This window comes from Puntigrus tetrazona, chromosome 6, assembly GCF_018831695.1.
Source record: "Puntigrus tetrazona isolate hp1 chromosome 6, ASM1883169v1, whole genome shotgun sequence".
Classification (NCBI taxonomy): Eukaryota; Metazoa; Chordata; class Actinopteri; order Cypriniformes; family Cyprinidae; genus Puntigrus; species Puntigrus tetrazona.
In genome coordinates, this window is record NC_056704.1 from 22487523 (window position 1) to 22509675 (window position 22153).

At 36.7% G+C, this 22153-nt stretch overlaps 1 protein-coding gene across 2 annotated transcripts in view; it reads left to right on the plus strand.

The window, feature by feature from the left end:
• LOC122346450 (contactin-4) overlaps window positions 1–22153 on the plus strand; it is a 71521-nt gene that overhangs the window by 26588 nt on the left and 22780 nt on the right. Inside the window, exons 2-8 of one of the 2 annotated variants that reach the window (XM_043241063.1) lie at window positions 10349–10496; window positions 14365–14491; window positions 15290–15465; window positions 16394–16489; window positions 19354–19557; window positions 20645–20747; window positions 21655–21839. In XM_043241063.1, the coding sequence (XP_043096998.1) occupies window positions 10436–10496; window positions 14365–14491; window positions 15290–15465; window positions 16394–16489; window positions 19354–19557; window positions 20645–20747; window positions 21655–21839 (952 nt within the window). In that variant the 5' untranslated portion in view covers window positions 10349–10435. Of the gene's footprint in view, window positions 1–10348; window positions 10497–14364; window positions 14492–15289; window positions 15466–16393; window positions 16490–19353; window positions 19558–20644; window positions 20748–21654; window positions 21840–22153 lie in introns of those variants that run through there. The other variant, XM_043241064.1, reaches the window with a different exon arrangement.

Genomic DNA, 22153 nt, shown 5'->3' on the forward strand with positions numbered 1-22153 from the left:
GCCGTAGAAGTTAAGCTGGAATAAACAGAAAAAATGTGTTGTAATTCCTTACACCAGAGTTTTGCACTGAGACTTTCAAGAAATGCAAACATTCATTGGGATGAGAACGGCGCATGCAAACATGCATGTGTACCGAGACGTATGCATATAATCTGCATGCCCAAGTGGTCCGGCTGTCTAGCAGGATGATATTCGACAAGATCTTTCACCCCATATTTTCTAGGAAAGACGTTTGCTCTTTGGAGGGCATGTTTACGTCTTTTAGGACGGTGTTTGCTTTGGGTTCTGGTTTTGCATTTACATCAGTCTAACACCAAGAGCCTAGATTGCATTCAGAGATTTTGGATCTTTCATATCCTGTCTGATAAAATAATACGAGAAGCTGTAAAGCTTTATGGTTGGTATACAGGTAGTTATACAGCGTTGTAATAATTCTGCGTAATGTGAAAGTCAACATGAAACAGCATTCGCAAACATTTCTACTCCCATAATGTGACATTTCGGAGTGCAATAGCATACTCGGTGAGTAAGAAAAATGGAACGGCATGCAATATTACTGATTAAATTCAATAAAACAAAGCTGACACTCATTTTTAAGGAGGCTATCATTAAAGGAACACCCCACTTTTTTGAAATTCTCCAACTTCCCCCAGAAGCATCTTGTTTAAAAATGACCAGAACCGCCAGGCTTAGTACACAAAGCATAAATATCTATTTTGCAGACAAAACAAAAGCTATCTTTGGTGAATAATGGTGCTTGTTGTTATATAGTGCTACTTTCCGTCATACTGTGGTCACATACAGAATCAAGAGAGATAATTGTGGTAGTCTTGCTGAGTTTTGATTTGAAGGAATGCTACTCCTGTGGTTTGAGCCTGACAGGTGATCTGTATTTATTTCCACGTGAGCCATACACTATTTAATTATGTTACCCTAAATTCAATCAAACAGCACTCAGATTTGACATTTAATCACTTGTTTTAAATGTTGCTCAGTGGGAACTATTTGGTTAAGATTGATTTTCGCAAGTAAGGTGAGATATATCTGAACAGATTCTCCCGTTAGACAAAATAATGTTGAAAAAACGCATGATAATTGCAACATTCCTATGGGGCACAGTGTTCCTCGCAGGACAAAAGAAGGTCTTAAACCAGTTCTAATTGAGACCTCGGTGACGGAAGGAGCTTGAGTTTGCTGTCTACGAGCAGCTTCACATTAAACTTTTTCCATATGCAGCTGATAAATATGGATGCGTGGTGAGAGTTCACAGCGTGCTTTCAGAGCATAGTATTGGTATAAATGTTTTAAACCCTCACACTCGTGGGGATTCTGACTAGCCGAAGCCATTTGCGCAAGCAACAGCTGGTAAATGAGTTGCATAGCCATTTTATGCATGAGAACAATGTGGGAGGATATTTCATTTGTCTCTACTCTTGACCTTCAAAGCTATCTGATTGTTGAGCTTTTTACTACAAACCCTTTAACATCTAATCATGCCACTCTCGACCTTGACATGTTGAAACGAGAGCCTTTCGACTTGAATATCGAGTGCTTCTAACGTTGCCCTTTTGATGCACCGCTACGCTATAGATTCAGCGTCAGGTGGGTTTGTATGTGAAGAAGGTTCGGGAAAAAGTCGGAATATAATATAAGTGGCACCTTTTGATTTGCAAAGGAATACAGCAGGAATTGTACAGTGTTTAAAAAAAGTGCTACATGCAATATAAAGTAATATTCATTTCTGTCATTTTATACATTTTGGTTTATGTACTTTTCACTTTTTTTTTGCTTACCGTTTTAATATTCTTATTCTTATTATTTGTTAAGTTTATTATTTAACCTAAAAAGAAGCTTATATATATATATATATTCGTATTATTTTTTTCCTCCCCACTTGGTTTAATGTTGCATTTCAAACTTTGGACATTCATATCATTTAATTTGCTAATAAATTTGTTAATAGTTAACAAGAACCTTTTTTGATGTCTATTCTGATCTATTCTGTTCTAACCCTAACTATTCCTACTCCTGTGACTCCTGTGCTGTTTCTTGACCAGAAAATAATGCACAAGATGGTATTCCGATCCCTATAGTTGTTTTTTTAGAGGAGCAGAACTCATCGGACATGCTGACCCTCATTTTTTTTTTTTCCTGTGCCATATGCCTGCACTTTGTCAAAGGCTCCTGTTGTGGGGACCGGTCACAGTTCACATCTAACCTTTAGCAAGATTAGTCTCTGAGTGACCTATCCTGGATGATGGACTTCCCTTACTCTCTGAAATACCAGCCCTGTCTGTGGCATTATTCAGGTGAATGACAGCCCATATTCCCCTGAGGGACCCATGGCCTGGCTGTGTTGACAGAGCTCAGCACCACTTTGATGATATTCCACAATGTGATGATGCCTGTGTTACAGCATCAGCACTTTGTGATTTGATGTTGTTTTTTCTGTTCTTCTTACAACCCTTCATCTGCACAAATCCTCCCAGGGTTTGATATTTGACCCGAGGCAATTCATTATTTTCTGTGCATCAGGTTCTCACCTTGAATTACTTTTTAAAGTAGCAGGGAGTAATGCAGTCTGATAGCGTATGATTTGTCCTTTATCTACTTAAAATTACACATTTAGCTAAACCTTTGCCTGTTGGGTTTTACTTGTGTATGATTGTTAAGACATTGGGCGCAGGCGGTAGGTGACAAGCCTGCAATCTCGTCTCTCTTTTATATGCTGTTTTGAACACACAAAGACTATGCCTGTGTGATTTGGGGGAAAATATTATTGCAATTTTTCAAATAAAGACTGTGATTGTGATGATATGCTTGTCTGTAGGGATGCAACATTGGTGATATTTGTGGAAGCGTATCAATATGAATATAATCATAATAACAACAACAACAATAATACTTAATATTAATTATTATTGTTATTATTAAATAAAATTGTATATAAAGGTAATAATAATAAAAACTATAATGCATTTACTATACTAAATGACAATCAAAAATGTACTAAGTAAAAACAAAACAGGAAATATGAATAATATTTCATTGCTTAAAGCAGATTTTAAGGAAAACATAATAGCAATAATAGTTTTATTTTACCTTGATCTGTAAAATTGCAGTTAATATTTAAAGCTGTCTTAATTTGCGATTGAGAGAAAAATATAACAGAAATTTTTCAGATAAAAATTGTGATTGCATTGCATTTATGATGCACTTCAAAAAAAGTTTGATGTGATTGATTGTAGGGCTGATTTTATGCGTTTTGGAATTATATGTCAACAATAATGTTATTTCTAAATAAAACAAAACAGAACATATTATTATTGCATTATATTCAATGTAAAATAAGAATGAGTATAATAATAAAATAATGGTACTACTAATTATAATTACTATTATCAACAATGTAATTATTGTTATATTTCCCATTGCATTGTTTACTGCGTTTCATGTAGACACAATAAAAGTAATAAAACCTGTACAACTGATTTCCCTTCATGAAACCTTGTTGCCTAAAGGCTGTTTTACGAGATGCAGTGCGAGGGGTGCTGATGTATTTCATGTAGAAGGAGAATCAGCTGGGGATGAAAGAGCCGGCCATAACTCAGCCGAATATTTCGGGGTGCCATAATTTGAACGAAATCAATTATGCATGCGCTCTTGTGTAATGAATGTAAAAAGAGTTGCCCTATCATTCATAATCTGGAGGCAAAGGGAAATATGAGCGCCTGGCTTGGGCACTTAGTGGCGTTTCTAAAGGGCTGGGTGATACTTGAGCCGCGGGGGGCAGAGGAAGAGATAGAGCCCTTTCCTTTGTGCGCGCAGATTACAGCTCCAAATATAACACCTCGGACACTGATAATGCTGCATCTAATGCACGTTAAAAGTGAGACGGTGACTCGAACTGACAGGGGTTTAGACGGCGCTGGTGCCACAAGGATGAAGACGGAAAGCCAAGGCTCCTGAGTTTGTTAAGGGGCGTAGCCGCTAATCTGTTTTACTACAAATTTGGCAGAGCAAGACGTGTGTGGTCGTGTGTGTGTATATGTCAGCTGTCACAATACTTTAAATCTACGATCCGGCTTGTATGACGACGTACCCTTGTAGAGAAGAGAGAAATCGCTGGCGTTTCTGATGACCTTCAATCAGAAAAGCCGTAAAATATTACAACCATTAGTATCCAGCACCAATATATGAGTGAAAATGATACACATAAGGGTGGTGAGATGTTATTGATGGTGTTTATGAGATCCCACGGGGCGAGTCATGAAATACCCATTCACTGTCACCGACAGACATTGGGCATTGATTGGAAAAGGATCATGTGTCCTTCGATCACAAATGCTATCACGCAGTTGCCAGCTATTTGCAGCTCGTGTAAAGCATGTCAATAAAGCATTTTGTCACCTCGTCCCTGGTGTAGACTTGATTAAGACTGTTATTCCTGGAAAATGAGATAATTAGCAATAAGCCTGAGCAAGGATGTGCGTTACAATGATTTTACCATGGATACTGGTTGTTCTTAGGATGTGCACTAAAACCTTTTAAAGTGCAATTCTCTTAACTGTAATAAAATCATTATAATGCCCCATTTACCCTGACAAGAGCTTTTATAGCTGAAGGTCAAAAGGTCATTAGAAGCTTTTTTCGCTGCTGAATTAACGCTATTAGTTAGCCCATTAACGTAATTAACTGCTTGTTTGAAAAAAAGTTAAGCTTGATTTATTTTTTTCTTGGTGAAAACCTTTAAGTGGCTAAATGCTATTTAAAAATGTTGTGTTATTATCTGTTTTCTAAATAAAATCATCCTTGAAAAGATAAAGAACATTCTGTGAAAAATGTAATCTTGATATCTTTATATTGACTGAGTAAGATTGAAATCATAGTGAAACTTTGATTCTTGTTGATTCTTTGATTTATGTTGTAAGCTGTTTATAGTTTCAGTGGTCCATTCACTGTGTATTTATTTCTAATGCGGCCATTCAAAAAAAACATTCATCGTACAGTATCTTGTTTTCATTCAAAGATGAATTTTGAAAGGCTAATTAAAAATACAAATAATAACTAGTAATAATAACCAAAAAAGGTTTTTGTTAAAGTATCACATACTGCATATGCCCACACTTTCTGTTTTGCTAGAGATGGTATAGATGCTAAACTCAGGCTTGTTTCTGAATTCTGCAGAAATGTATAAAGTCAGCAAAGAACCGCGCTTGATGGGAATATTTCTTGACATGAAGTGGGCATGTACAGTATGAACCTCCAAATACATATGCTTTTTCACTTTTAAAATCAATAATAGTTGTTTTGCTAATCAATAAACCTTGTTAACTTTTCTGCGGTGAGCTGATTCAGAGCACTTTGCCTTCATGAATTTGAAAATTGAGGTCACGAACATTTCGTCACCCTCTTGAGAACTGGCACAACTTCTTGGTTCCTATGTAAACGCTTCTCCGTAACATCCACAGTGTTGATGCTTTTGTTTTATTATTCATAACAAGTCAACAACTTCTTGTTTAATGGTGTTCTCTGAGACGCTGGCGAAACTGCAGACTGCATGTTTTCTTACAAGCTTGCCAGCAGGCCTCTATTATAGGAGGGGGGGGCTATATGCAGAGTGCTTTTTTATTAGGCCACTGCAGCCTTCTCTCCATCCACCTGCTGAAATGATTCGTCTTTTTTTGATAGCCCTGCTGGAGTCTGCCTGCACAGGGAAACCAAATTACTGTGAGTAAATGGCCTTGTTGGTGTTAGCCTAGGAATCCAGGTCATGTGTATATGTGTAAACAGTGCTCCTGAATCCACCCCTCCAGACATTTTTATCAAGTAATCTGCCGTCGGAGTCGAGCCCTAGTGGATGTGTGGCAACACTTTGAAGTCACTTTGTGTCTGGCTTCAACATAACAGCAATATTGGCTCAACAAATGGTGCTATTTTAATGTTTCATTATGTATTTGCATTCATTTGTTTGTGGGTGTATGTATGTGTGTGTGTGTGTGTGTGTGTATATGTGGGTATATATGTATATATGTATTTATATATGTGTGTGTGTATGTGTTTGTGTGTATGAATTTGTGTATACCTCTAAATGGCCAAATATCAGCCAAAATAAAGATGCTTAACAGCCTTTGAAGAGAATAGTGCTAAAGTGCATTGAAGCACATCAGAACCTTTTTTTTTTTACATTTGCATAATTTCAGAGCATCAAAAATTGTATTATTTAGCACGGCACACAGAAAACGAGCAGGTTGTGGGGCAATGAGCTGGCAGATTGCGTGCGGTTGAGGCTGATAGCCGGTTGGTTGGTTTGATAGAAGCTGTCTCACTGAAACCCGTGTTGAGATTCTGTTCACATCGGCTAAACCCAGCCGGCGTTTCTGCCTCTGGCTTCTGCAGGATGGTGTGAAGCTCACAAAGGCTCTTTGAGAACTCAATCTGCTGTCAGAGACCCTGTGATTTATCTAATGCTGTAAATGAAGGTGGAGGCTGGATTTTTATCAGGCCAGTGTGAGTTAGGGAAGCATGCGTCATGGCTTATTGAGAAGCACCGTTACTCAGCTTTTAGGCAGCGTTTGACATGTCTGGATATTTGGGTAGGCTTTTTACTCATGACAATACTGAATGTTTGTAAAAATATGAAATAGAAAGAGAAATCAGTTCAACAGAACAGTTCAGTAAACATTTTAACCACAATATTTAAAAAATATATAATGCGTACATTTCTTAAACTGCCACTTGTATGTCAGAATATTGTCTATTTACTATTACTATTGCTTCTAATATAATAATATTTAAAGCCATTGGTTCCTGTACACAAAGGAGTCTGATCATTGTCAGGCCAACCTTGTTGCAAGAATTGTTACAGTTAGAATCACAATTTATATGCCATTGTCATTGGAGAAGCCCTTTTTCCTCTTATACGGCTGTACATTTAGCTACAAAGTCATGAAGTATTCCTTCCAGATCACATTACACTGTGGTGTCCCATCTTTTTTCAGCACTCTCGCCCACCATTTCTCCATTTTTTCAATGAGATTTGAACTAGCTCTGCATTTATCGCTCTGGACACAGGCAGCATAGTCATGATAATTCTCATCCCATTTCATAATGTCTGCTATGCAATCTCTTCATCTGCCGCCAGTGGAAGGGGGGAAGCACATTATCTATGGCAGAGTATTATAAGAGATTATCCCTGACAGATCTTTTCCCTCGCAGGCACCATTAACCAGGCTTCGGCCCACTTGATATTTCTACCACCTGTGACCGTCATCCGCTGGGCACAAGAATTATTGCCATTGTATTTTTTCTCTGCTCTATAAATTAATCATGTAAGGAACTACACCGAATCCGGTTGGACAGTGACCAAGAAACTCCCTCCCTCCTTCCCCAAAGATGCCAGAGACACCATGCATCATTAAAACGCGGCATGCCATTTGACACAGTGATAACTCTCACATTTGCCCCAGTATGCTTAGATGCATATTATCACGCCGTAGACGGGAACGGGGGGCTTTTTCCTGACTTTGAAATGCGCAAGAGCCCCGGATGGACGACAGAAAGCGAGCTGACCTCTCTCTGAAGTGAGCGGGGACTGCTGACGAGACTGAAACATAAATTAGCATTGATCATTTTTGCTCAACATGCCACATTAATGACTTGAGCCTTACAGGGCTTGTTAGACATCCTGTGGAAATAGATTATAACGGTCTTACTAGCTGTCCCAGAAGTCCACCAACTCGATTGTTTTACAAATGGCACATGGTTCTCGGTACATCCAAGGACAACATTTTTAGAGTCATTAATGTTGTATTCCCCTAGGGACCTTTTTTACATAAGGACGTGTATTAACGCTGATGGATATTCAAGAGGTTTTTCGCGTGTCTTAAAATAGGTGCCGTTTGTATATAAACTTTTACCCTCTTTTTAAATTATGATAGAGCAGAGCAGCATGTGCATCAGTTATCTAATACAAGCGTATTAAAAACACCTCAAAGGACGGCGAGGCAGGGAAGTAGGTTTGACTGAATTGATCTGGAGAAGTACGAAAACAGGTAGCATGCAGGGAATCAAATGCGCAGGTCAAATTAAGTTCTACCCCCATCGCGCAGCTATAGTTTCATCCTCCGTTTCACATACTCACTGGTTATAGATCACCCTCATGCATCTCATAAGGAAAGACATCAAACAAATATCCGGCTATTGACCTCTCCTCCCAGACTTGATTGAGACTCATAGCGGGCTGCAGGAGCAGAATGACAAACAAAGGAGGCAGGAGGTTAAAAAAATGGAAACCAAATCGATAGAGATGACTGAAATGACGAAGGACTTGAAGGTCAGAGCTCGTGGTCCCTTAGAGTAGATAATACAGGAACATAATCAATCTCGTCTAATTTAATCTCTCCCCCCATCTCAGACCTGATCTGCACTCATTTTTTCCCTTCCATGGTCGAGTCTTTTCATTTTCTGCCCAATGACTGAGTTGCTCTGTGGGTTATAATAGAAAAACACTGACACCATAAAGACCATACTGGTGTTTCATATGTTATTTACATACACCATGCAGCTTCGATAAACAGTACAGTACCACTTCTAAATATCTGATGCTTCAAAGCAATTTCCTTTCAAAACGGATTCGATGCTTCAAAGCAATCCCAATAACGCAATGCAACACTGATGATTCAAAACAGTTCTGATTCTTACACAAATAGTAATGTTTAAAATGACTATTAAAATATTGATGCTTTTAAGCAGTCCTGATGATTCAGAATAAGTCAGAATAAACAACATTCATGTTTAAATACAGTGTTGATGCTTCAAAGCTGTACAGCTTAATGCTTCAAAGAAGTTTTGACACGTCAAAGCATTTCTGATGGTTTTAAAACAACTGATCGTTCAAAATAGAACTGATGATTCTAAACACGGTTGATATTTTAAAGCAATTCAGATTTTTCGAAAGCAATCTGAATCCATAAGATGCTGATAATTCAATGCCTTACTTTTTTCGAAACAGTCTGGTGTCGTAAATGTTGATTGTTACAAAATAATGCTGATGCTTCTAAACAATACTGATGTTTTAAAGCAATTATAGTGGCTTCAAAACAACGGAATAATTAAAACAGATCTCATTTGATGTTTCAAACAGATTCGATGCTTTAAAACTACTGAAACTTCGAAATGTACTGATGCTTCAAGACAATATTATTTCAAAAAGACTACTTCAAAAAAAATACAGAAGTTTCCAAACAAACATGATGCTTTAAAACAATACAGATTCTTTGCAAAGCTATTCAAGTCAGTTTTGATGCTTCAAATCAGTTCTGACTAAATCAGGTTTGGTATTTTTCACTGAAAATGAAGAATTGTCTGAATGTTACACATGTTATGTATCACGGTGACTTTCAAGGCTTATTCGAAATGTGATGTCCCTAGTGTTCCTATATCGCTCATAAACCACAAGCTGTTCTGCACTCAGAAATGTCAAGAATATTACGCTCATTTGCTAGACATTTGTTACAGTTTGACACTTAAACCGCACGTCCCACCAGGCCCGTATTTGTAAAAGCCAGCGCGGCGACGTTGACCCTCATAAATTAAAGTGTGTATTCGACAACTCTGATGTGCTTTAAAGAGTATTGAATTCCTGTGAGGTGGATGAATTGCACGCCGCTGTCTCGAAAAGAGGGAGGGCTGACGCCATATAGCTTACTCCTCTATCATATTCACTGCCCTTTCAAAGTGTATCACCTCCCCTATCGAATCATAATCCTGTTCCTGAGATACGCCAGGCTGAAAATGAAATATGTTTGCAGGTTTGTAAATGTATCACACATTTTTTTTCCCAGTGTAAGTGCAGAACCAATACTTTTAGTACAATCCAAACATTGCCTTTGGCAGCTGAATATGTGTCGAGGTTTTGCTGCCGTAAGCCACTGAGGATTTTTTCATATCTCTCTTAGGCCCTCGTTCTTCCCAGGTCTGTCTATCTCTCTCTCTCTCTCTCTCTCTCTCTCTCTCTCTCTCTCTCTCTCTCTCTCTCTCTCTCTCTCTCTCTCTCTCTCTCTCTCTCTCTCTCTCTCTCTCTATCGCACTCTCTCCAATTTCCTCTACTCCTGAGAGATATATTGAGGATAGGCTTGGTATCCAGACCGAAGTTGATCAGCTGTGAACAGGCCCATAGGCACAGGATCCTGTCTGTGCTTATTTGGATGAATGAATTATTAATATTTCACCGGTTTATCTGAAGTTACAGCTCCTCTTGCTTGTGTTGCTTTGTTTTCTAATCTTTTTTTTTCTCTCTCTCTCTCTCTCTCTCTCTCTCTCTCCCTGTCCCTTTCTCATTCCGCAGCTAACGAAGCTGACTTTACATAGGAAGAACACGACTTGCTCCTCTTGCAGTTGAATGGAAATAAAAGAGATTCTGTGACCTTGGAAGATGAAGATGTTGTTGCCATGGGAACTCTTAATCCTGCTGTCACTCAAGAGCTGCCTAGCAGGTACGATATCCCCCGACTTGCCTTTGATAGCTCACCTGTTCTGCATAGTCCCCACTTCAGCGGAGAGAGTGGCTTTTTCGTGCCTCTGTCTAATCATTCTTTCATTCCTCTAGAGACAGATGCATGCTGGGAACAAGCTCTTGTGGTTGCCCCAGCAGGACATTTGTCTTGACACAGATTCTGATTTTCCTCTTCATCAAGAACTTCACCCAACTTATTTTGGCACAGTTTACTTGTTCATAACAGACTAGTATCGTAAACGTAATCCATGTTTAGGTAGCTTTGAAGAATGTTCTAAAGCAGTTAAGTTTTGATGTTATATCGGACGCTGAGTTGCAACCCAGCATTATTTTTCAAATCTTACAGAAGTCTGACATTTTTGCATTTATTAATATTGCATGAGTTAGGTATAAAAATGTATTTTATAAGCAACATTTATTCCTAAATCTGCCAGTGCAGTTAAAGATAGATTTTCAAAAAATGTATTATTATTAATAAATATGTAATATTGTCTCTCACGTAAACTTATCTAGATTTTTAGATATTTTATCTAAACATTTTGACAAAAATACTTTTTTTGTATATGTATATATTAGTATTATTATTATTACTATTATTATTATAGTGAATAATTCATACATAAAATAAAAAAGAGGTATTTTTTTTATTTGTTTATTAAAAATAGTTTATTTTGCCATGTACAGTATATATTAGGACAAACCCGTGACTCAACACTTTGAGTTGAAGACCACTTTTACTTTTATTGAAATAGTTATTGATATTATTTACAGCTACTTGTAGCACTTTAGAAATGCACTAAAACTCTGCATAATCAGACCCTGTCTGCAGTGTAGTGTTTCGAAAGTCTTTTAAAGTTTCCATTAAAAGTGCATATTATTTCTCCAATGGTTCGTGCAACTCTCAGCACATACTGCAGCGCTGTAAGGAAGAGGCAGGTGCCCTATTTAAACGAACCAATGTCCCCCACTCCGTGCCGGTGCTCCAGTTATTGCCGTTGTTGTGCTACAGTAACTATGCCAACTCAAATGGGCATTTGCATTCAAGCCACAGGTGCTCTTTTGATTGCACAGCTTGATATTCAGAAAGCTTAGCTGGAGAGAAGGAAGTGCAGAGGCCAGACAGCCTCAGATGGAAGGGCAGCAGCTATTCAGCGCCGAGGACCTAAGGAGACCAAACCCACATATCTAAAAACCTGCCATATCATAGCTTTGAAGACAGATTTAAAATTTCGCTCTTTTTATTTTCAGCCACATTGCTGATGAAACACCGACAAGCTGTGCGGTAATTAACAGCAGTACATTTCCTGTCGGTGTAGAAGTTGATTAGATCTCTTGAAGATAATTGGTAGTAGGGTCAGGAAATAAATAAATCTCATATTCAGAAATAATTCTCATTTAGGGAAGTAGGTTAGACTCAGGGAAAGAATAATAGTGACCTACCCAAGATGAAATAGTTATTTAACATTCAGATACCGAAAATGAATGTAGTTAATATTTAAACAATGAATGGATCTATAAGGATGTGGTTATGATATCAAGGATAGCAAGTTATTAAACTTGGTTGGCTGCCCTCATTTTAAAGAATCCCTGCTGGAGTAGGTGAATTATTAATAAATGTAATAACATGATGATAACATTACTTTTAGAAATAAAATGTACAAATTAATTTACTCAACAATCTGACAGTGGATCACACACTTGGACAGTCAATTCAGTCAAGTCAATTCAAATCACTTCATATGATTTTGTGACATTTTAAAGTAATATTAGATATTAGTAATATTAGAATAATGTTATTATTATGTAAATAAACCAAAATGTATAATGCATTATTGCTCAAAGTTTTGAGGTTTGAAATGTTTTTGATCAAAGAAAAGTAATATTGTGAAATATTTATACAAAAGCAATTATTTTATTCATGTTATGGCAAAGCTGAATTTTCAGTTGTCATCATAACATCACATGATCTTTCATGATCTTTATATGCTTTCTTTTATGATTTCCTAACATTTCTTATTATAATCACAGCTGAAAAAAAAAGTTAACTTTTTTTTTTTTTTTTTTTTTTGTAACAACGTACTATCACCTTTGATAGCATCCTTGCTAAATAAAAATATAAATAAATAATTTATTTGAAAAATAATCATATTGACCCCAAACTTTTGAACAGTTGCATATTAGGAGTTGGGGGATGAAATCTTTTGAACAGAACGTGTACTTTTTTCTTATTTTGCCTAAATATAATTTATGATTAAATATCTTTTTCATGTAGTACTGCCCTTCAGAGGCTATAGAAGATAGTTACATGTTTCCCAGAAGACAAAATATTACCCTCATCTTCATATTCCAAAAGTTTTCACCCCCCAGCTCTTAATGCATGTTTTTCCTTCTGGAGCACCACTGGGCATTTAAACCTTCTGTAATAGTTGTAAATGAGTCCCTCACTTGTCCTCAGTGTGAAAAGACGAACCTCAAAGTCATATGGTCATTGTTGGTAAGGGTTTAAATACACAAAATGCAGGAAAACAAAAATTGTTTGTGGGACCTGAAGGATTTTTCTGAAGAACAGCAGGCAGTTTAACTGTTCAGGACAAACAAGGGACTCATGAACAACTATCACTAAACAAAAAGCACAGCTGTGGATAATTAAAGTAACAACACAGTATTAAGAATCAAGGGGATGTAAACTTTTGAAAGGGGTAATTTTTAGAAATGCAACTTATTTTATCTTGTGAACTATATTTAAACATGAATTGTGTTTTATGTGAAAAAACTTAAGTCAGTACTAAATAAACAAGATTCTGAAAGGGGCATGTAAACTTTTGACCTCAACCGTATTTATGAAGAAATTTTCCTTGTTGACTTTTTACAGGTGTTTATGCTGTATTTTGCACTTTTAGGGTTCACCGTTTTAAGGTTAATGGAAAATGTCAGCACAATTACCAGCATATTTTTTTTTTTTTTCATTCCCCCGGTGTGCTTGGAATGAACAGTCCTGCTGAAGAACAGTATATATGCTTCATTGTACTATATTCATCCCTGTTGTAAATTCCTTAAAGGGGTGGATGCAAATTCATCCATGACAAAAAGTGATGGGGACGTGTCCCCTTCGTAAATGACAGCTAAATGTGGACTACTGTAAGTGTGCTGCTCCTCGCTCTAAATGCTTCATTAATTCCCATCGTTCAAAGGACACACAAAAGGGAAAGTGAAAAAGGCTAGCATCTCCCACAGCGTGAGGAGACAGGGGTTCACCCCAGGCAAACACTCCCGGACACTTCCATTAGCTTGATGATGCGGGAGGGTAATTTTTTTTTTTTTGTCCTCGTCAAGGTTAGGGACCTGTAAAAATGAATTTCATTCACTCAAAGAGAACAGGAAAAAAAAAATTACAGGTGAGTTTTACTTAGGCGAAAAAAAAAATAGCACAATTCCTTCCTCTATGGAGAAGCAGAGATGTTTCTGAGAGCTTGTTTATTCATTTAAGAAATGATACATTTCACTGGAGTAATTACCACAACATGGGGTAATTAGGGAGGTGGATTGGTGTCTTGGCAGCAGTCAACCGAAACAACAGACCTAGCCACACTGCCATGCGTGTTACGGGCCTGCCAAAAGAAGGACGTCATGTTGATACGGTTTCTGCTACAAGAGGGGAAATGAAAGCTGTTCCTCTGGCACGTGTTTACGTTGCAGATCTAATGAGCTCAGTGTGGGAAGTTGCTGAAAATAAATGAATAGCTCACATTAGACATAATGCGGACCTGATGTGTTCACACCTGTTTTATGATCTAGATTCATGTTCCAGATTACGAGCTTCTCAAAAGTCTTCTTGTTTTTTCTTCTAGAGAGAATTATTCGACATGGTCCAGTGTTCACCCAAGAGCCCAGTGACAGTGTTTTCCCTTTAAGCGCAGAGGACAATAAGATATTCATTAACTGCAAAGCCAAGGGAAGTCCAGCACCACATTACAAGTATGAGTTTTTTATCAGTATCTTCTCAATACAAAAGTCTGAGACCATATGGGTAATTTGTTTTTTTTTATATAATAGTGTGTTTTTCTCTCTCGCTCCCTCTCATTTCTGCCTAGAATTCAACAAAAATGTATGTTTGTAAACATTAACTAGAAAACTTATTTTAACATCATATTGAAGATGATCAATTTGTGACTAATTGAATTTTTTTTTTATTTGCTCTTTAGAACAATATTAGATTGTATTTGAAAAATTAACTTCATTTTTAGGAAAAATTATTATGAAAATTATTTAATTTTATTCAGTTAGGCTTTTGACATTTAAATACAATAAATTATAAAAGTAAAAATTAAAATATTATAATTCTGTCACTAGTGTTAGACTTATTGATGAAGTAATACTATTTAGTTTTTTGTTGTAGCTTTAGCAATTTTAGTATGTCAGTACATGTAGTATTTTAGTAACTTTGTATTTCAGCACATTTTTAATAGCCCTGAAATTAAACTTCTTTTAGTTTAGGTTTTAATCTCTCTCTCTCTCTCTCTCTCTCTCTCTCTCTCTCTCTCTCTATATATATATATATATATATATATATATATATATATATATATATATATATATATATATATATATTTTATTTATTTTATTTATTTATTTTTTTATATATATATATTATTATTATTTTTTTAATTAAACGTAACATTTGCTATTTTTTTGTTTTACTATCTTTATATTTGTAATGCTTGCATATCTCATCATTATTATCCTGTGCCCATTCCACCTTTTTTTCATATTTAGGTGGAGATTCAACGGGAAAGATCTTGATATTGACATGGACTTCAACTACAGCCTTGTTGAGGGAAACCTTTTGATCAATAACCCTCAGGCAACTAAGCATGGCGGTGTTTACCAGTGTATTGCCACTAATGCATTCGGAACCATCCTGAGCCGAGAGGCTAAAGTGGAGTTTGCATGTGAGTGCAGATTAAACCATATGCTTGTATATGTGGACATTTGGAAATAGCATCTGACAGTCTCCTCCACTCTTTTTTACCATTACTTTGACTACACTGTCTCTATGTGTTCTTTGGAGGCTTTAAATGCATTATGCAAAATTGGCTGTATGTTACAATATCTTTCATATTTCATGTTGTCATTTGGTGCCATTAGTGGGTAAGATATACTTTCTTCAGTGATGTAGCAGGCTTTTAAACTGACAACTACATTTCCCTATCTGGAAGATTCCATCAGCAGATGTCCAATGGCGCTAACTAAAATGCAGCCTGCCATGGAAAATTGAAAGAAGGGCTTAAATCGACAGATAATCATAACTCGGATAGTCTGCCTCATTTATATTGTGTGTACATCTAAAAACACATTGTTCATTGAAGTAGATGTGTCTTTTCAAGTTTTGAGTGATGAAGGAAATTGTTGTAGGACTAATTGCTGGTGCTTCAGTGGCAAATGACATTTACAAAGTGGGAAAAAGCATTTTCCCAATGATTTACCTTCTCACGTAGCCATCATTTCGGAGTCTTGCAGAACACATTTTATTACGTGTTTTTTTTTTCTTTTTTTTTTTTCATGCTAGTGCATTTGGAAAACACGTATCCAAAGCAGCTAACCCGAAATACACTATATACAGGAAAATGAAACCTTTTCCAAGAATGTATGAAATTTAGAAACGCAGTTTGAGCATACATTCATGAGGATGGAGAGCTGATATCTGAATAAACACCACAGCTTTAGCCCAGTGTGGGAATTCATTTTTGCCTGTCCCTTTCTGTGCTCTAGAGTGGCATTTCTAAAGGTCCCTGCTCTGTGAGTCGTCTGTTGCACGTCAGAGCGATGACAGTGCCTTTAATGAAAAGTAATGGCGATCCTATTATTTTGTTTTTGCAGACCTGCAGAATTTCAGCAGCAAGGCCAGAAGTCCAGTATTAGTGAGAGAAGGACAGGCTGTTGTGCTCCTGTGCGGTCCACCGCCCCACTTCGGAGGTACATTTTATTGTATTCTGTATGAATCTGAATGCTATTTATTACGTTCATCTGGGTTTTTTGCATGCAAATACACAAGCCGCCCTTCTTTAAAGTTGTCGCTACTTTTCCACTTTGAATAGAGCCTTTCGTACAAAGCAAGAGTGAAAATTGTTCGCAAAACCCATTGACCTCTTTCCACTGCAAATTTTTGATCAATTTAAGCTTTGTGTTTAGCCTCTGCAATAATGCTAAGCAAATCCAAGGTCAGGAATTGACTGCAAGCGGCAGACCTCTCTCCACTCCGCTCACTCAGTATGTATGGTACATGTTGGTTCAGATTGTATCTTAATCATCTCATATTGTGAGCAAATCAAGCTTTCAAATGACCGGAGCACAATGGCTCACTCTGGAGCTGGCGTTCTTGCATTCATACACCAACCTCTTGGCATTTAGCTTCCCCTCCTCCTTCCTAATGGCACTTGTGCCCTTGTGGTCATTTGGAAAGGTTATTTTCTTAAGCCTTGGCCTTCAGTTGAAAGGTAATAAAGGCATGTGGCGGCTGGTTTAAAGCGACACGTCTCTTTATCCCCCGTTCCAGCTGTGCACCTCTTCTGTGTCTGTGTACAGCTGATTAGCAGCCCCTCAAAGAGCCACACACACATGCGCCAGAGGTGCAATTTCACGCCACCGCACTGCCGTTCTGTCATTCCGCCACATTTCCAGTTAAATCAATGGTCTTAAGTGACCCACACCTTCCCCGCTTCTATTTTCTTTCCCTCATTCTCCCGCCACACCACCCTTGACTGTTTGCCACATTCCGTAATCCGAGGCTCTTTCATATGGATAATGCTTCCTTGGATTTTATACAATGGCTAGATAGCGCAGCTCAGTCCTGGAAGTGGTTCTTATCAGTAGTATTGAAAAAGCATTTGCATAAATCACATTTAAGCGACTTACTCAAAAGTCATATGAACAGTTCCTTTCTGTAACTACAGTGTTATAATAATTGAATCAACACACCTATCTATCTATCTATCTATCTATCTATCTATCTATCTATCTATCTATCTATCTATCTATCTATCTATTTATCTATCTGTTTTTACACATTCTAAAATGTAATTTACTTCTGTAATGGCAAAACCAATTTTTTTGCATAATTACTCTAGTTCTGTCACATGATCTTTCGGAAAGCATACTGATATGCTGATTTTGTGCTCAGGAAATGTTTCTTATTAATGGTGAAAACAGTTATGCCGCTTGATATTTATTGTGGAAACAATATTTTTGTTGAAACTACTTTTTTCTTTTTACGATACATTTCTGCATTTCCATTTCTATTTTCATTTGTAATTTATTTTATTTATTTGTCTGTTTTTAGAATAAGGTGCACAGTTAGAGGTGTTTTTGATTGTAACCATTGCTTGTTTCCTAACAGTTTGAAACATTGAATTCAACAGCTCTATTACTGAACAGTAAATACTACCTGAAATAAAAAAAAATAGCCGTGTTCATTGGTCTGCTCTGTCACATGATTTCAGATTATAGTGGCTGTGAATTTGTTTCCTAAGAGACTAAAAGCCTTGAGCACAGTGCCCAGTAATGACGGGAGGTCCCTCACCTTGTCACCACTCCATTTATGATGGTTTTAATTCACCTTTTTCTGTCTTGAAGCCAAATGGTTCCTTTTCCTCAGTGCTGTGGACTCTTAGATATGCTGTTTGAACCTTAAATAGCCCTTATCAATCCACATTTCAGCCACTCTAACCCCCTGTCTGCCCTCTAATAAACGCTGCTTAATTTGATACTTTCATACTTCATTTCTTACCACAGGCCTTGCTCTGCGGTCTTCCTATATTCCTGTCTCATTAAGAAAGAGTGAGAGGTGACATGAATGAATGGACATAGAAGAAAAATGATTAAGGCTGTTACAAAAGGAGTTAATGTCAGTAAAAAAGACACAAATAAGATTGCTGTATTTTTTATTGCAGATGATTAAATACAAAAGTAAATGTAGATACTTCAAATCACTTCAGGGTTGTGTTAATTAAGCTTTTAATTAAGTCTTGTATTTTAAAAGTCTTGAATGTTATTCACATAACATCTAAAGTCTTAGAGAGAGCTAGAGAAAAAAATGTAAATTCTCAGAATACCCTAATTTACCCCAAAACTCCTCAAAATGAAGGCAAACAGCAATATATAATGAATTCATATTTTTCCAGATTTTCGTTTTAAACAAAGCTTTAGACATTTTCGGACATTGAAAGTTGCTTTGATGGCCATTTAACTAGCTTTGACAGTATAAGGGTTATTTCTGAGAAATATGTTATTTGCCGGCATAATATAATATATATTTTACCTGCCTGAAAATAAATAGAAGATGATTTAATTATTTGTTTTATCATAATGCCTTTCACAAACACATACACCTTTGTAATATTTCTGCGTCACAGGTTATCATCTTGTATTGTAATGTTGTTTATTTGTAATCATGAAGAATAAATGCAGATTTCATAGAGCTGTTTGTAGAGCCAGAATATGCCTTTTTCATGGAACAATATTAGTTTTCAGCACCTGTTGCTTGACTGTCAAAATCGAAACTGTATTGCTTTAACCTTGTTATTTATAAACTCCCTTCCCACAGCTGAGCTCTAACAAGATGAGAACATACGCATCTAAATTTCATCCTCAAATGGTTGAATTTAATAAAAAAAAAAAAAAAATGTAAAAAGTTTTTAAATTTTCTATTTCATAATGCATCAAGTTATACACTAAGTAGGGCATGCAGCATGTTTTCTATATATCTACGGCTATATGTATTTATAGTTATTAAAAGAAAAAAATATATATTACTTTCATCCAACCATTTTTATCTTCCACAGAAATTAGATACTCCTGGATTTTTAATGGCCGCCCCAGCATTGTTGTTGGGGACAACCGACGATTTGTGTCTCAGAGGACTGGAAACTTATATATTGCAAAAGTTGAGACGTCAGACGTGGGCAACTACACTTGCGTGGTAAAGAACGTGATGACCAACACGACCGTCTACAGTTCCCCAACTCCAGTGGTGCTACGTCGGGACGGTGAGTAGCCTGGAGGAGCTGCTAACAGTGATGAATCAGTAGATTTGAGCATGACGGTGTTTGCTTTGCTGCCACTCAGAGACATAGCATTTGTGTATTCATAGTCTCTGAGCAATGCTCAGCCAACTGTATGGGTGTGCTTGTGTGTGTGTGTGTGTGTGTGTGTGTGTGTGAGAGAGAGAGAGAGAGAGAGAGAGAGAGGAAGGAAGGAAGAGAGAAAAATTCTGCATTAAGAAAGAAGACTTCCATCCTCTCTCTCACACACACACGCATGCATACCCCGGGAGGCTCAACATCACCAGTCATTAGTGTCTGTTTAATATTCACCCAGACAAGGTATATGAAGTAGGGCGGAGAGGTTTTGAATATTTTGAGTTCATGTGGATATTGAATATTTTTATCTATGAATATTTTGGGGCGCAAGACCACTGCTGAACTCTTACTACTTTACTAATTCTTATTTCTTACTTTTTCTTGTGTTTGATCTACTTTCCCTGCTGAAAAGACCATTTTAGGCCAGCATAAATTTACATGATTTTCTGGTTGGTGCAAGTCGACCAGCCAAAATTGTCAGGATCTTTAGCTAAAGATGGTTCACTAAAAAAGTCTTGTTGGCAAAGCAACATATTGTTTTTCCTTTCTAATATAGCGCTTTTAAATATTTTTTTATTGAAATATTTTTTTACAATTTGCCTAATAAAACACGTTATGTTATGAGCATCGGTTTTATACGTGTGATAAATCTTTAAAATAACATCTTTTTCAAAATGTATGTTTGTTATCCATTTATCAAAATTATATTTTTGTCTACTGAGTATAAAAGTGTAGTCATCAGTCAAAAGCTAATGAATATGACATGACATGACAAAATACTGACTTGATAAGTTGTTAACCTATTTATAAACCTAGTGAGAACATGAGCATCCAAAGCGTTATATATTCTGGTGACCAGCCATTTCTTGAGCAATGGCATGTGTTTGTTTGCACGTAAAGTGATGTATGTACTGTAAAAAGTATAATCATATTTGAATCGAAGTGCATTGGTTTTACCTTGAAAGACTTACGCTTGTCCATCCTCATTTTCCAGCTGTGATGGGGGAGTATGAGCCAAAGATTGAAGTCCAATTTGAAAAAATGCTCCACGTTTCCAAAGGATCATCAGTTCGACTGGAGTGTTTCGCTTTAGGAAAGTAGGTCTCTTCTTTACTAACAGATGGACTCCTTGCCTCCAGAGGTTTGCTTTGCTAACTGGGGATTGCCACACTTGGCACATAGTACATCTTAGCAGTTTATTTAAGAGAAATGTCTCAGAAATATACAGGATCCTTTAATCTTAGTGAAGTAGTGGGAAACAGATGGAGAGGGAAGGCATTATTTTTAAAAACAGCTGCAGACTGTGATCCAGAGGTGAGACAAGGTTCTGGCCTTGGATTCTCCACAGGTAATGGGTTAAGGGATGCTGGGATATGGAGGGCTATCAAACACAGAATAGATATGCTGCCAGGCCATTTATTTTAATATTTTATTCATCATTTATTTATCATTTATTATTTATCATAATTTAAATGTAATAACGCTTCGGAGTCCTTTTTCGGGTTGGTAAGAGTTTTTAATATATTATAAGTCTCTTATGCTTTCAAAATCAGTGTTTGTTTGAATAAAATACTTTAAGAACGGTAATATTGTAAAATATTTTTACAATTATAAATAACTATTTTCCTTTGTAACATATTTTAAAAATTAACTACAAATCCCATTATTCCAGTGATCCTGCTGAAATCATTTCAAAATAATGTTGTGCTAGTTGATGATTTTATGGAAACCATCATGATGGATAGAAAGTTAAAAAAAACAGCATTTCTTTAAATTGGAAATCTTTTGTAACAATATAATTGTCTTTAGTGTCACTTTTTAATCAATGTAATGTATCCTTGCTTCATTTATTTCAAGCGACTGAAGAGTATGCCAAACTTGAATTTCAGTTGCGCAGAAATTGATTGTGTAACTTGTTCAATAACTTGTTAAGTAACTTGTAATCACGTTAAGCCTTCACTTTTCCAATGCTAATATAGTCTCTTTTCTTAACTTTTTTCCTAGTCCAGTGCCTTCTATTTCCTGGAAGAGAGCGGATGGAAGCCCCTTCCCAGGAAAAATGAAGATAAATCACTCGAATGGTGTCCTGGAGATCCCATATTTCCGTCCAGAGGATTCTGGGCTTTATGAATGCGTGGCCGAAAACTCCAAAGGACGAAGTATTGCAAAAGGACGTCTTGTATTTCAAAGTAAGGTCAAACAGTGACTTAAGTATACATAGCCAAAGGTCAAAATATGTGTTAGATGATAATTGGCCTGTTTTGTAAATATTTAGTCATCCGTGTCCAAAAAATGGTGTTTTTACGATGTTAAAAGACCTTTCCTTATCTCTCCTATCCATGCGGCGTTTTGTCGGCCATCACGGTTACTGCAGGAGAATCAATAAAATAAATTTAAATTTTTAATGAGTCAGATAACGGATCACGCAGCAACCTGTGGTAAATAATAAATAATGAAAGAATAGATTTTATTGTCAATTGTCAAGGCAAGACTAATTAGAATG